Consider the following 17,467-nt stretch of genomic DNA (forward strand, 5'->3'; position numbering starts at 1 on the left):
ATATGTACCAGAAGATGGCCTTGTTGGACATCAGTGGGAGGAGAGGCCTTTGGCCCCATGAAGGCTCAATGCCCAGTGCAGGGCAATGCCAGGGCAGGGAGGCAGGAGTGGGTGAGTGAGTAGGTGGAGGAACACCCTCATAGAAGCAGGAGGAGGGGAATAGGATAGGGAGTTTGGAGTGGGGGGACTGGGAAAGGGGATAACATTTGAAATGTAAATAAAAAAATATCCAAGAAAAGAAAAGGAAAAAAATAAGTGCTGTTTGGTCAGGATTAGGGACTCAGGAATTAGAGAGAGTCAAAATTTATATGTATGTGACTATTTTAAATGCAGAACAAGAATGAATGGTTAAATAGACTACACTAGCATAGAAAAATCTAAGGTTCTGAGTAACTATCCTTAAAGTGATATTCCTCTGGTTTGGTGACATGTCTCAGAGGTTAGGAACATGAGCTGCTCTTCATCGAGGGCCAGGGGTTCAATTCCCAGCACCTGCATAGTAGCTCCTAACCATCTGTAACTCCTGTTCCAGGGGATCCTATACTTCCGATCTCTATAGACACCAAGTATACACATGATACACAGACATACATGCAGGTAAAACATTTATACATGTAAGATAAAGTAAATGAATCTTCTAAAAAGTGGAAATAAATTTTTAAATGGTGATACTCATGACCTATATTGTCTGGGAAGGAAATTTGAGAGTTTATGGGAAGGAAATAAACAGGTCCATTTCATAGCATTTAGCACTAGGTTTTCCCATTTTATCAGTAGCGTTCTTTATCATCTGTCATCAAAAATGGTCTCATTTTTGATCGATTTTGATCGATGTAAGTGGTTGTTTATTTTTGACTCACATTTGTTTCAACTGTGCTTTCTTTTAAATGTTTGCTAAATTAAATAAAATCTGAGGTTTTTTTAAATAAAAAAAGTTGTAACAAAACCACAGTAAATATGTAACACTATCACATGAGAGGCAAGAGTGTTCAAATTTTTAAAACATGAAAAATCTGTTTTCTATAGAATTTTACTATCTGCTATCTAATATCCTACCAGGAAACATGGGTGGAGCTTCTGTTTGCCTTGCTACACTTGCATATTTAATTAAGAATGCCTAGTCTGAACATCAGACCAGGAGAGAAGATTGTGCCAGAGATAGTAGTTTGCCTTAACTTGCCCAAAATGCATCATTTTAAGCTCTGGGTTTTACCTCAGAGCTCTCCCCTGGCAATAGCCCTACATTTGTTTGTCCTGTATCCAGAGCCTGTGGATCTGTGAGATCAAGAAGTGACGGTCTGTACACAGCGCTGCTCAGTGGTTTGGGGAGAAAGTCATGAAAAGGTTGGTCTTCTTTCCAATCTCTCCTTTGGCTCCTCTCATAAAGTCTGTTATTAATTTGGATGCTACTTCCCATGTGGTCCTCAGCCCTTTGTGTGGTGACATTGTTGTGAACATTCTCAAGTTCGCTTCTGTCTGTGTATTTTCGTGCTCAGTATTGACTGAGCGACCATAGCCCTCCAGGCACTGTCCTCAGCCCAGTCTCACGCATTGTTAGTTCATTTGCTCTGCCTACAGCTTGTTATCTCAGATTCACAGCTGAGGAAACAAGGTGGAGTCGTTTCCCTAAGAGTCCACACAGCTGGCAAACGGCAAGGCAGAACTCTAACACCATTTACCTCACTCCCCACTCCAGTCCCCTTCCACCAGAAGCTGCCTCGGACACCAAGCATCATCAACATCTTCTCACCTAATATATATACATTCCGAAGAGCCCCATGTACCATTGGTCTGACTTCCACAGAGGTCTCTCTCCTCACATGACCAATCCCTGTTGGACTCCTGGTGCGTGCCAGGCACAAAGAAAGTGGTAAGAAGCAAGTAAGATCCCTGCCTTTGAAACATTGTGGTCTGGTGGGAGAGAAGACACAAAACAAATATACACTGCCTGGCCTATACAATGAGACACATGCCCACGATGCTGATGCTCAGAGGGAACCAAATAAGGGACAGACCTCCCTGGAGAGAGATGCTCACCCGAGACCAGAATGCACTGAGGACTATTATTAGTCAGAATCAAAATGGAGTCTTTCTGTTAGCTCTAACAATAAAATATGTAATAAATTAATCCCAGATGTTATCCACCAAGACCTCTCAACTCATTGATTAAAAGCTGGCAAGAGTAACCATCACAAAAGACTGTCAGGATCACAACCTTGCACAAGTGCTACTGCAAACTTACACAAAGTTGTATCTGCAAGGACATCTGTGCGGCAGCCATTTCTTTCATCATGGATTGATGCTACCCTTGTGTAGTCACCCCTGTAGAGCTAATCACTTTAGTCAAGGACTATTACTGCAAGGTATGCAATCCCCCTTCCACCTAACCAAAGCTGCCTCTTGCTCCCACCTCTTGAAATACACGTAGTTCACTATGGCAGGCTTATTCCCATGGCAGGGTTTGCTATTCACAAATGAGCTTAATTACTATTTGGAGAAACTCTGATTCGTATCGAAACTGACAGTTTTGAAAGTAAATTCCTCCTTTAAGAAATATCCCAAAGCTAAATATTCAAGCAGCAAACATATAAGCTTCAGACGCCAAAAGGAATGATTTGACCCAGCTCTTTGACTTTCTCTGAAGTTATTCTCCCACTCAAAGTTTGCTCTCTGTCCACTGTCTTCATTGTGTCTATTGAGATACTTAAATTGTCATCACTTTATATTATTTGCTGGGGATTCATAATCATCAAATGAGATCATTGAAAGGGAGCCCTTCCCTTCTTGCCACTGGCTTAATTATAGAAGCTAGACTGCCCCTGAAGGGTAGCGAGCCACAGCAGTGGTCTGATTCAGAGAGCTAACCTTTCCAGACAGCAAACATATCACAGGAGCATCCCATTTAAAGTGCCCCTGCATCTTTTCACAGTATGTCAAGTATCATCTTCATAGTAGCACTGACAAATACAGATGGACCTCACCTTCATGATGTACTGATAAATTTATTGAAATTTGTAAGGATCAGCCAGGGCTGTTGGCACAGGTTGTAACCCTAGCTACCCAGGTGACAGAAGCAAGAGGAACATGTGTTCAAGGTCCACATGAACTACAGAATGAGCTCAGGGTGAGCCTGCATGACTTAGTGAAATCCTGTCTCAAAGCAAAGTGGAAAAATATATATTAAAAGCAGGCTGGGGAGTTGTTCAGTGTCTGTTTGACCTATGTCAGGCCCTAGGAATCCCAGGCAGTATAAAACAAAAGTTGACTTAGTCAAATGTATTCGTCGTGTGTGTGTGTGTGTGTGTGTGTGTGTGTGTGTGTGTGTGTGACAGTGTAGAGCCAGCAGCAGTTGCTTGCCTGTGTGACTAGGTGGCTGACTGGAAGCTGGGGGTTTGTCACTGCCCAGTATCACAGAACATAGTGTCACACTCCACCAGAGCAGGAGAAAGTTCCCAACTCAAAGTAGAGTTTCCACTGCATGTATGCCAAGAAACGAAAGTCAACCAACTGTATGTTCCTTAGAGACCTGATCCCACCACCCTCCCACATCGAAGAAATGAATTCTTCACTAGAATGTCACTGGGGGTATACCCAATAATTATTCAAAGAATAATAGATGAGACTAAATTGGAAAATCTCTTGGCTTTAAAAGACTTTTTTTTTTAATTGAATGACAGCCAAGGAGCTTTAGAAAGCCAGGGTATCTGAAACACAATGGCCTTGTTGCTGCTGCTGACTAACATTGCTGCTAATGTTTTCAATAACCTGTCCCCTAGATGTCTTGACAGTGTGGGAGGTGGCCCCATGCTGTTGCCTTCATAAGATCTATTTATGTCTTTGACTACTGTCTGGACAGTACCTCTGTAGTTGAGAGGGGAGCCTCTCTTTCCTGTCTCTACAAAGCTACACCCTTGACCTTCTGTCATTCTCCTTGGCTTTAGCAGGAGATCTCACCAGAGTAAAGGGAAGACAGAGGCTCTTTGAACCAAGTTCAAGAGAGGGAGAAATATGAAGAGGTAAACACAGCACACAGAGTGCCATAGATAACTCTAAGGACAGTGGGAGCACAAAGAACAGTACTGAGTGACAACTGTAGGAGGCTCTGCAAACTCTTGTGAAAGCTCGATGCTCTGGGTCTGAGAAACAGGCCACTCACAAAGCTGAGAGATCTCTAAAAGCAACAACGGTACTACTTAGTTTTCTCTTTGCTGTGGCCAAATGCCTCATAAGCAACTTTAGGAAAGAAGGATTTGTCACATCTTACATTGAGAGGATGCTGGATACAGTCCATCATGGCACGTATTGGGGAAGGGGCGTCATGGCAGCTGCACATGAGGCAGCTGGGCACATTGCATCTGCAGTCTGGAGCACACAGAAGCTAATGCTGTGTTCTCCACTAGCTGAGACTCCATTTCAGGAAACAGCGTCACCTACGTCAGTGTGAGCCTCACTCAGTTAATTCAATCTAGAATATCTCTTGCCCAGGCAGTGGTGGTGCTCACCTTTAATCCTAGCACTTGGAAGGCAGAGGCAGGTGAATTTCTGAGTTCGAGGCCAGCCTGGTCTACAGAGTGAGACCCAGGATAGCCAGGGCTATGCAGAGAAACCCGCAAAGAACAAAAACAAAAAACAAACAAACAAAAATTTCTCACTACTGGAATGGAATGGAAACTCAGAAACAAATCTACATATGCGTCATCAATTACTTTTGATAAAGATGCCAAGAACCAGTAATAGAGAAAGGATGATCTCTGCAACAGTGTTAAGAAAAACAGGTAGTGACGTGCAGTCTAGTTCAAATGGATCCTGATCTCACGCCACATTCAAAATCAATTCAAAATGGATCAAAAACTTAAAGATAAAAGTTGGAACTTAAAGATAAAAGATAAAAAGGCACAAGAACAATCTACAGTGACCTAGGCCTGAGCAATAACTTAAGAATATGCTATCCACAGAAAATGTGGTACATTTACACAATGGAGTACTACTCAGCTATTAAAAAGAATGAATTTATGAAATTCCTAGGCAAATGGATGGACCTGGAGGGCATCATCCTGAGTGAGGTAACCCAATCACAAAGGAACTCACACAATATGTACTCACTGATAAGTGGACATGAGCCCAGAAACTTAAGATACCCAAGATATAAGATACAATTTGTGAAACGCATGAAACTCAAGAAGAACGAAGACCAAAGTGTGGACACTTTGCCCCTTCTTAGAATTGGGAACAAAACACCCATGGAAGGAGTTACAGAGTCAAAGTTTGGAGCTGTGTCAAAAGGATGGACCATCTAGAGCCTGCCATATCCAGGGTTCCATCCCATAATCAGCTTCCAAACGCTGACACCATTGCATATACTAGCAAGATTTTGCTGAAAGGACCCAGATATAGCTGTCTCTTGTGAGACTATGCCAGGGCCTAGAAAACACAGAAGTGAATGCTCACAGTCAGCTATTGGATGGATCACAGGGCCCCCAATGGAGGAGCTAGAGAAAGTACCCAAGGAGCTAAAGGGATCTGCAACCCTATAGGTAGAACAACAATATGAACTAACCAGTACCCCAGAGCTCTTGACTCTAGCTGCATATGTATCAAAAGATGGATACATATGGCCTTCACTGGAAAGAGAGGCCCAATGGACATGCAAACTTTATATGCCCCAGTACAGGGGAACACCAGGGCCAAAAAGTGGGAGTGGGTGGGAGGGTATGGGGGACTTTTGGGATAGCATTGGAAATGTAAATGAGGAAAATACCTAATAAAAAGTATTTAGAAAAAAAGAATATGCTATCCAAAGTGCAGAGAGCACAAGACAAGACAGACAAATGGTACTATGTCAAGCTAAACGCCTTCTGCACAGAAAAGGAAGCAATCAACATTACAGAGAGGCCCCTATGAAGTAAGAGAAAAATATTTGCAAATCATGAATCGGATTCTTATCTAGATCAGAGTTAATGCCTTAAATACAGAAAGAATTCAAACAACTTCATAACAAGAAAAAAATCCGATTATCAAAAAAGTCCAAGCATCTAGTCGAACAATTCTCAAATAAAAACACACTACATAAAAAAGTTTTATGTTGTTGCTAGTCACCAGATAAAATGTTAATTAAAACCACAAAAGACATAACTTCATACCTGCTAGACTGGTTCTTATTTAAAAAGAAAGAAAATGGCAAATACTGGTGAATATGTGGTATGTATTAATATAGATATAGTGGAAAGAAGTACAGAAGTTTCTCAAAACATTAAAAATACAATTACTAAATGATCCAGACATTCCAATCACAGATATATAAAGGATAAAAACATCAGACTATTAAATATATATCTCATCAACATTATTTGTAAGAGCTAAGATTTTGACTCAGCCAACAATATAAACTTATAAAATTATGTGATGTTGTGTATATTATAGAATATTGTTCATCCTTTTCAAAAGAAGAAAATCTTTGTCTGGGGATATAGCTCAGTGGTGGATTGCTTGTCTAACTGAAGTCGTGGTTTCAAACTCTGTCATTTGCAGCAACATGGGTGAACCTGGAGAACACTGTGTTAAATGAAATAAAGCTAAGCACAAAAATAAAACAATCACATGATTTTACTCATATGTGAAATCTAAAAATGTCAAGCTATCAAGAACAGATTTATATCAGGGATGGAGAGATGGCTCCGAGGTCAAGGGCACTGACTCCTCTTCCAGAGGACCAGTTTCAATTCTTAGCACCAACATGTGGTTAACACGTGTAGTTACTGTTCCAGGACATTCAACTCTCTCTTCTGGCCTCTGGGGAACTGTTCACACACACGGTACACAGACATGCATGCAGACAAAACACTCAAACACATAGAATAAAATAAAACATAATAATAATTTAAAATATTTTTAAAACCAAAATAATATTATAGTTGCCAGGGGCTGTGTGAGAAGAGGTGATCACTGGGAGACATTGCTTACAGGGCACAAAATTTCAGTAAGACTGGGAGATTGACTGTGGTAGGCCTATTGTACAATACTATGAGTACAGGCACTGATATTGTATTATACACATTGAAAGTTGTTAAAAGATACCTGGTATGTATTCTCTATAAATACACACACACACACACACACACACACACACACACACACACACACACACACATACATACATAAATGTCAATCACAAAGAGAAACCCAGATACCGTGACAACAGCTTTTTTCTCATACATCATAGCCAGGACTTTGCATTGAGGAGAAAATGTTTGCAAGTCCTCACCTATGGCCCAATTAGACAGAAGCCTTAGTCTATTCCCTGCTGTAGGGCAAAGTCAACCCAGGTCAGAAACACATCAGCTGAGCGGAATGATGAAGGTCATCTGCTACACTCAATAACTAACACAGAAGGGAACGTTCTGTCAGAGTCATCCCTGAGACCAGCCGATTTGAAAGGATTTCGTGTCCTCCAAAAATTAACGAGAGTGTTCAAATAAGATAAGGGGAGGCAGGAGGCTTCCTTAGGCAGCCTCGTGTACCAGATTCCGATGCTATCAACTGTGTATTATATCCCCATAACTGTTTGTTCAGATGCCCTGCCAACTTAGAATCCCTTAAACCTCAAACATGTAATCAGTCTGAAGAATAACTAGTGTTCTGAATCTCCAAGGCAAGGTCATAAGGGAAGACATGGGACAAATGCATAATAGGAACCTGTAAACAAATATAGAGTATTTTTGAAGTACATAGGTATTAGTTATATTTACATTGGTGTGATATGGCAGGACTGAGGTGTGTGTGTATGGGGGGGGGGGATATTTATTTGTAGCTCATGGTTCCAGAGTTGGAAAAAACTGATTATCTGTTTGGGTCACATGACAAGAATACTAATTGTGATTGTTCTTGATGGGGCCCCAGAGTCCTGAACTCTGTATGGAAAGGATGCTGCTGACAGCTGTAGGCTCACGTGTTTATGGAGGTTGATGGTGCTTGTGTAACTCCCAGGATCTTCTACTTCACATGATCAGCAGACAGAGGGCCCCTTGATCCCTAAACTCCAGAATAAGCAGGGACTTCTGATTTGAAGTCCCCATTTCTTTCTCACAGAAATCTTCCTACATAATTCATTTTAAAATGTCCATCGGTGTTAAAGAACACATTATGAAATAACATACTTGCTGTGGCTTAACAGCCATCAGCTTATCAAACATTGGGGCTCTGATAATGCGTATCCTGGAGGACATTATGCAGAGCAAATGTATAGACGCTAATCAAAGCCAACTAAGCTGAGTCCGACTTCTCAATAAATGAGTGGAGAATTCAAAGGCAATTCTAAGGAAAGCAGTGTAAAATTCTACCTTCCCAACTTTGTAAGGTAATAAAATGTCCATGTATACAAGGTTAGCCTCCCATTTGTTATAATTTGGATAGTAAAGTCTCGGTTCTATCATCTGAAGACACACGTGTTATACATTTTTTAAATTTACTAATATAATAAGAGTTAGTTGAAAATTTCAAGAAAATTCAAAGTTCCACAGAGTAAGTATGGACACTGCGAGCCATAATGCATTTGGTTTTGTATCTCTGAGTCTGGAGTGTCTATGGAAGTTGCTCACGGACTTTCAAAGCCTATTTGGGAGCTATTTTATAATAAGACATAGGCACCAACGGTTTTAGCTACTGGCTGTTGTAACAGCAGAGTAGCCGTGTAGAAAGTGTTCCAGCAGGAAACCAAGCACTGCAGAAACCTTCCCAGAAACGCAGCAAATGAAGAGAAGAACAGGCAAGTCTGTGATACAAAGGGATATAAATTTGATGTAATTAAGTATGGAAGCTATAGAATATACCCTTGAACTAAAATATATTTTATAATTATAATTAAAACTTAATCTGGATGAAATGGGGTGTTTTTTAATAACATTAAAATTGAATAAGTTAGCAACATATATATATATTTGGTGAATTCAAGTGGATCATATTTTTAATCTCTCAAACCATAAATAATACCTTCAGGTCTCAAGGCAATTAATTATCAGCCATAGGCTGGATGGATGAGGTTTTTATCATACTTAACTTTATGGTCCATGGAGACAATCCAGAGCGAGTGCCCAACAAATAACTGAAGATAGACAAACACCCCATAGAATGTTAAACCAAACACTCTGGAATCAAAATATCTCATAAAACTCGGAAGTGCCCATCAAAATTCCAACTCAATTCTTCAATGAATTAGGAAGAGCAATCTGCAAATTCATCTGGAATAACAAAAAACCTAGGATAGAAAAAACTCTTCTCAAGGATAAAAGAACCTCTAGTGGAATCACCATGCCTGACCTAAAGCTTTACTACAGAGCAATTGTGATAAAAAAATAAAAAACAAACAAACAAAAAACTCCATGGTACTGGTGTAGCGACAGACAAGTAGACCAATGGAATAGAATTGAACTCAGAAATGAACCCACACACCTATGGTCACTTGATCTTTGACAAGGGAGCTAAAACCATACAGTGGAAAAAAGACAGCATTTTCAAAAAAATGGTGCTGGCACAACTGGCGGTTAGCATGTAGAAGAATGCGAATTGATCCATTCCTATCTCCTTGTACTAAGGTGAAATCTAAGTGGATCAAGGAATTCCACATAAAACCAGAGACACTGAAACTTATAGAGGAGAAAGTGAGGAAAAGTCTCGAAGATATGGACACAGGGGAAAAATTCCTGAATAGAACAGCAATGGCTTGTGCTGTAAGATCGACAATTGACAAATGGGACCTCATAAAACTGCAAAGCTTCTGTAAGGCAAAAGACACCATCAATAAGACAAAAAGGCCACCAACAGATTGGGAAAGGATCTTTACCTATCCTAAATCAGATAGGGGACTAATATCCAATATGTATAAAGAACTCAAGAAGGTGGACTCCAGAAAATCAAATAACCCCATTTAAAAATGGGGCTCAGAGCTAAACAAAGAATTCTCACCTGAGGAATACTGAATGGCAGAGAAGCACCTGAAAAAATGTTCAGCATCCTTAATCATCAGGGAAATGCAAATCAAAACAACCCTGAGATTCCACTTCACACCAGTCAGAATGGCTAAGATCAAAAATTTAGGTGACAGCAGATGCTGGCGAGGATGTGGAGAAAGAGGAACACTCCTCCATTGTTGGTGGGATTGCAAGCTTGTACAACCACTCTGGAAATCAGTCTGGTGGTACCTCAGAAAATTGGACATAGTACTACCGGAGGATCCAGTAATACCTCTCCTGGGCATATATCCAGAAGATGTCCCAACCGGTAAGAAGGACACATGCTCCACTATGTTCATAGCAGCCTTATTTATAATAGCCAGAAGCTGGAAAGAACCCAGATGCCCCTCAACAGAGGAATGGATACAGAAAATGTGGTACATTTACACAATGGAGTACTACTCAGCTATTAAAAAGAATGAATTTATGAAATTCCTAGGCAAATGGTTGGACCTGTAGGGCATCATCCTTAGTGAGGTAACCCAATCAGAAAAGAACTCAAATGATATGTTCTCACTGATAAGTGGATATTAGCCCAAAAACTTGGAATACCCAAGATATAAGATACAATTTGTGAAACGCATGAAATTCAAGAAGAACGAAGACCAAAGTGTGGACACTTTGCCCCTTCTTAGAATTGGGAACAAAACACCCATGGAAGGAGTTACAGAGACAAAGTTTGGAGCTGAGACAAAAGGATGGACCATCTAGAGACTGCCATATCCGGGGATCCATCCCATAATTAGCCTCCAAATGCTGACACCATTGTATACACTAGCAAGATTTTGCTGAAAGGACCCTGATATAGCTGTCTCTTGTGAGACTATGCCAGGGCCTAGCAAACACAGAAGTGGATGCTCACAGTCAGCTATTGGATGGAACACAGTGCCCCCAATGGAGGAGCTAGAGAAAGTACCCAAAGAGCTAAAGGGATCTGCAACCCTATGGATGGAACAACAATATGAACTAACCAGTACCCCGGAGCTCTTGTCTCTAGCTGCATATGTATCAGAAGATGGCCTAATCGGCCATCACTGGAAAGAGAGGCCCATTGGTCATGCAAACTTTATATGCTCCAGTACAGGGGAATGCCAGGGCCAAAAAGTGGGAGTGGGTGGGTAGGAGAGTGGGGGTGGGGGAGGGTATGGGGAACTTCTGGGATAGCATTGGAGATGTAAATGAGGAAAATACCTAATAAAAATATTTAAAAAAAAAAAGAACTCGGAAGTGGACATAGGCATCAGGAGAAGTTTTCACAGCTTACCCTAATTATAAACATATGTTCAAAAATCTGTTCAGCTCTAACACCACATGCAAATATGATGAAATACTGCCAAGCAGCAAGATAAAGGAATAATACATGCCAACACAAAAATATGAGGGATGGATGGTCTGCATCAAACATGGACAGACAGAAAGCTTTGAGTTTGGAAAAATTCATCACTGTACTCATTTTCAACTACAGCTATGTGGAAAGGCTTATTCTTCAAAGTCACAAGGAACAGCCAACAGACTCCCACTGGTGAGGCTACCCAAATCCCTGAGACAGTCAGCAAACCAAGTGACTGGGGCCAAAAATCATGCACAGTATCAAGTCTTTAAGAATCACATAGTAACACACACAGTGAAGCAGGCCGCTCAGCCTGGCTTGAGTTTTCATTTGGTATCTGAGCCTTTGGTTTCTAAAGGATCACTTCCTGTTTGAGTTTGGCCAGGATCTTTTTTTTTTTTTTTTTTTTTTTTTTTTGACCTGCTGATATCAATGTGCTACCGTGCATTTTTTTTTCTAGATGGATCAAGGGTGTTGGGCTGTTCTTCCTAAAGGGGAAGTGACAATGGATCTGGATAGGAAACATTTGAGCCACATTTTCAGCGTGACTGATTTTGTTCTTATTTGCTATATCAATCTGCTGTGGGACCATGACCTTTAGGGGTACCTATTTACATGAGGGATATATCAGGATTTGCTTAGGTGAAACGGTTGCAGGACAATCCCCAAAATGATGATGATAAAGATGATATTAATGATAATGATGATGATGGTGATCATGGGGTTATTAGAAGAGTGACACAGATACTGTCCCCTCACCTCTTCCAAAGCCCAGCCCTGCTCATCAGATTAAGTTTGCTGTCTCTGGGAAATCTAATACATCCCAGGGAAAGCATGAAAAGATGGGATAGGGAAGAAAGGAGAGCAAGGAAGTGTTTCCTGCTCTCATTAGCTGTTCAGGTCTTCACCAGAAACCTGACAACCAAGTGAGCATTCCACAGCTAGCATGCAACAATTACCCAGCAATTCACTTGTTCATAGTGAGATGCTTATACCAGTCATGTCGAAATCTCCTAACTGTACTTTCAGCCTGGATAATTTGATTTAATATGGAGAAGGGGGCCTGGTAAAACTCAACAACCAGCTATGGCCATTTGGATGCAATCCTGGTACCCAGTGGAACACTTAAGGGGAGATGTTCATGTGTCATGACCATCGCAACTCTGCAAGTAATCCTAAGACCTAAGGAGCCAGAAGGCCAGCTAGACACCCCAGATTATGTTTCTCTATATGAAGCACCCTTCATTAGAATGTAGACCTTAGCAGTCAGACAAAGAATTTGGGCTCTCAGTGAACTGTATAAGAACAAAGTAGCATCTCTGTTCTACAATCTGTGATTGAAATTTGGGGTAATTCATTTACCAACATGGGTAACAGATATAGAAAACAATACATAAACCATAGATGTTAATGAATCGACATAGAGATGCTGCAGACGTTTAAAAAAACCTATTTATGTTTCATCTCTGTTAGAAAAATTTAGCTTCTGATCAATTGCTAGTAATCACTATTTAAAGTGTTAATAAACAAACAGGCATCTGACTATTTAACGGATGTTTTACATTTCTAACATGTTAGTGATTACATTTAAATATTATTCTAATTATTTTAACTCTGTGTAATTTATTTTAGGGTCAAACTATTATTCTGGAAAGGCATTGCCTTCTCCAGATTTCCAAAGGAGTCTTTGGCAAAAAAAAAAAAAAACCTTAAGAATTCTGCCACAGAGCACCAGCGTTTCAAGAAATGTGACACAGATAACTGGAGCTGGGACTTGATGCAGTTTTTCTCCTACTGAAAAACTGTCATTTAATATACAACATTTTTCACACACAAAAAAAGTTTTAGGAGCATGCATATAATTAGATATAAATCCGTGGATTTTATAAAGAAAATTTAATCAAAATTAATAAAATTTAAATTACTAAGCTATTAATTAATATGCCTACTGTTTGCTAAAATACCCTGAGTACCAAGTTGGGTGTTGTAATATAAGTTACACATTCAGGAAGCTTCTACCATGCTGATCTTGGTCATGAAGGTGTGTGGCCAGTTTTCTGTATTTAAGCCGTTACAAAGGCAACCTTCAGAAATGTGTTTGGTCTTCAATAGAGAAGAAAAGCAAGCATGCATCATTCCTCTCTTACAGCTGTCAGATGAATAAGCAATAGAGCTGCATACGCAGTGATATAATCATGGATAGAAACTCAAATGAGCACCAAAACTCCATACTGGTGACTGTTACATGTTACATTGCCACATGATGTAGAAGATGCTTAAATTATTTTATAACCCTTTAAAGAAAGATGTATAATTAAGAAATTTTTATGTGGAATTCTTAGATCACTCAAATGTACCCCCAAGGCCCAGAAAATGAGCAAAGCCACTTGATACAATGATGATGATGATGATGATGATTTTGAGGACAGTTGGAGGCTTCAATTCACACTGTCCATAGTGAATTAAACAACTAGACAGAAAACTATTAGGAAATTAGAGAAATAATACATTTTTGCTTCCCTTATAACCCAAAGAAAACTGGAAGCATGTGTCCTACCACAGCTTGTACAAGAATCACAGCAGTATAGTTCATGGGTGCTAAAAAAAAAGGTAGGAGCAACTGAGATGCCCATCGGTGGAAGAATGAATAGATACAATGTTTCATATCCATTCAATGGAATATTACTTAGCACTGAAAAAGAGGATGAAGTCATCATACGTGATACATACTGAAAGCATCCAAATAGAGAGAAACCTGTGTTATCTAATAAGCTTCCACGTGTGTCCAACTTTTGAACATTGAGGCACCACACAGAGGACCACACAACTGAGTTACAAAACCCATTCCATGATATGCTAAGTCAACTCTGAATTTTGAGGCATGCTCATAGCTATCCTTGGCCAGATGCAGGTCATGGGCCTCAGGCTTGACACACCCACAAATTTCAAAATGAGCAAGCCCACGGAGGCATAATTTGATTAGCTTAGGCCAGGGATTGCATAAAAAGGGAATATGAAACAATAGAGCAGAGGTTTTGTAGCCAATAAATAAAATAAAATTAGGTAGTAGTAATAATTGCACAACTTTATAAATACATTAAAAATGGCTGACTTGGACATATCAGGAAGGTGGACTTAATGTGTTGCTAATGTCTTAGGAAGCAGTTACTGTCTTTATTAATTTGTTCTTTGACAATTCAACCCTTGTGTAGAATGCATTCTGACCACAGATCTCCTTCTGCTGGCTCTTACCCATCTTCTACCCCTGCCCTTCCTCCTACCAAACTCCCATTCTGCTTACAGGTCCTTTTGGTTTGGTTTTGCTTTTTAAAAGCACTTATCCCCCACCCCCCAGGGGCTGCCTACCTGAGACCTGAGAAGAGAAAAGAACACCAGAAGTTCTCAAGACATCAATCCATTTTCTGACACTTCACTAGAACAGTCTACTTTAGTGTGAACCACACTCTATGTGATCGCCAACCTCTTGCTAGCGAGTCGTCCCTTTCCTTCAACATGTGTTTGAATACTTAAAATGTATATAAAGAAAAAAAGTTATAAAATGGAGCCCAGACAAAAGCACGCAACCTAAAAACATGTCTCTTGCTGAAACACAGCATTAATGTTTACAGTGGGTCACCTCCTTCTCTCCATCTCCCTTGGAGTGTGTGCCGTAGTACTCTGAGAACTGTAAACTATAAATTCTACCAGGAGCAAAAGGCACTGAGAGAGCACTGGCCCAGGAGACCCAACACCCAAGACACAGCTTCACATCCACCAGTTGCCAAGTAAATGGTACCGGACACATCAACTTGATTTTGTGTCTTAAACATTGAAGCACGTGCTTGCCTATCCTGTGGTGCTCATCGGATAGCTTCGGGGCTCGCACCCAAATATGCCTTCTAAACCATCAAATCCTCAGGAGTCCCAGACTGGCATTCTCTCTAGAGTATTTTAAAATAGAAGCTCCTAGTGGCCAACGGTTCCAGTTAACATCAACAGTGGGTCGGGAGTCTCCTGGGCAAGCAGTCAAGCACACCAACAGCACAGATGGGCAAACTGTCAGAGGCTTCAGCCTCTCCTCACACAACCACTGTGATTTCACCTGGATTTCATCTCTGTGTCAAAATAAGTTCCTATCCAGCCAGAGGAAGAGAATATCCACGTCAGGGGTTCCATCAAGATTCCAAGCTAAACAGCAGGCACCCTGTATTTCTTTTATTCTCCAGGGTATGTGCTTGTCAAACTGATTTGAATCTTAATGAATGGCAGAACTTCCAACCTACAGACAAATCCACTTAGAGGAAGAAAATGACAGTTGCCATCATTGTAACCTCGTTAGCTGGGCTGTTTTTGTGTAAATGGCTTCTTCACTTCTGATGGGAAACACTGTCCTTGAAAAGAAATGAAGTGCTGGAGCAAAATATGAAACCTCGGAATTAAACTCACGTTGAAAATAATTTTAACGTGGCCTAATTCTGCTTTGCAATATTGCAATCCAGGTCGCAAGCCTGCCTGCACCTGGATCGCTGGTGCACACTGAGTGTAAGAGATGGCTCAGACCCATGGGCGCACTGTGAAAGAGTGGAACGGAAGCAGACTGGCCTTCTTGAACTGGAGAAACATAACAATTCTGCTTTCTCTCAAGCACTGGCAAAGCCACACCATGAGAGCGCCAAGTTAACTCATAGCTTTCCCTGCCTATGAAAAGAAATACCCTAGCTGGGACTAAGATGCGATTCCTTTCGTGGGTGTCATGAACGAAAGAGGAAACAATGTGACCATGCATGGATGAGTGTTTTGTCATTTCTGATGACATCACCTTACTGAGGGGAATTAAAAAAAAAAAAAAAGCACCAGGACAATGTCATAGAAGGCCTTCATATATTTTTTTTTTATTCCTTTACACACAGACATTGCACTAGGTCTTCTGGAAGTGGGATAACTTTACTGAAGATCTGGGGCCGTCTAGGGGTTGAGTTACATTCCATAGTATGATGTCTCCCTATTCTGTCTTTTCTCTCTGGCCCAACTCTTGTTCTGGAAACCCTAACTCTGCCTTGGAGTTCACCCAGCAGGAGTTCTTGGCAAGTGCCACTTTCCAGAAGGTGTGATTGTTTGCAGTCGCCAAGATGTCCGGTAACTGTCACCACTAATAAAAGAAGAAAGCAAGACACAGACAAGACAAGCTCACCTCTAAAGCAAATAGGGGTGAGTTTTTAGTCACACTCTCCTCTTCCTCTACGGATGGGGAATCCCTCTAGCAAGGGCCAGGGAACACAAAAGTGACTTCCCTTACTTAGGGCAAGCAGCTTGTACAAAGGGCTCTAGCTCGGAGTTGTTGACTTATTATACTCGCTGCTCCGTCTCAGTGGTGCCTGCGGACCTGACCGCATTTCAGACGTCAAGGACAGGCGCGCTCCATTAAGCTTTCTGGAAGAACGGCTCTCACCACGTGACCTGTAAGCATCAGTTGTGACAGACACAAAGGCATTCTTGATCAGCAACTTCACACTTACTTGTGTTCCTGCGACTCTGGTCCTCTGGAGAAGGAGCTCTCGGTGTCCAGGCTGGAGTGGACTGGCTGGGGGGCAGAGAGGGCGCCTCTGTGTTCTCATAATAAACTGTATTTACAGGGATCACACCAGGCACTCGAGCTTCCCCATCAGTGACCAAAGGTTCACTGTCATTTGATTTGAAATAAACCCTTTTTAATGTTCCTGAAAGACAAAACGCATAATATAAATATATATTTGAAACATATCTGAACGTACTATTGTTTTTTTAAAGTAAACATCAAGGAAATGTTAGTGTTATTTGCCTATCTGTCATCTTATGCAGGCAAACACAAAAGCAAGACACAAGCTACTTTCAGAAGCACCATCCTCATGGGGACAGTGGTGCGTGATTTCTTCTCTCACAATGGTTCTTGACCTTCCTAACGCTGTGACCTTTAATATAGTTCCTCATGTGTGGTGACCCCCAACCATCATTTTAATTGCTCCCTCATAACTGTAATTTTGCTACTGTTTTGATGGCAATGTAAATATCTTTGGAGATAGAAATTGGGCAAAGGGGTTGTAAGTCACAAGTTGAGTTCTGTTGTCAGACGGCCTTCAAGGAAAACATTACTTTC

The 17,467-nt window shown here is 40.8% G+C and overlaps 1 protein-coding gene across 2 annotated transcripts in view; it reads right to left on the reverse strand.

Moving 5' to 3' along the window:
• Corin (corin, serine peptidase) overlaps window positions 1-17,467 on the reverse strand; it is a 214,384-nt gene that overhangs the window by 147,696 nt on the left and 49,221 nt on the right. For both annotated transcript variants that reach the window (XM_029477597.2, XM_021163653.3), the window contains one exon: window positions 16,851-17,051. In XM_029477597.2, coding sequence (XP_029333457.1) covers window positions 16,851-17,051 — 201 coding nt within the window. The remainder of the gene's footprint in view (window positions 1-16,850; window positions 17,052-17,467) is intronic.

Source organism: Mus caroli, unplaced genomic scaffold (genome assembly GCF_978045245.1).
Source record: "Mus caroli unplaced genomic scaffold, Mus_caroli_1 scaffold_4, whole genome shotgun sequence".
NCBI classification, from domain to species: Eukaryota; Metazoa; Chordata; class Mammalia; order Rodentia; family Muridae; genus Mus; species Mus caroli.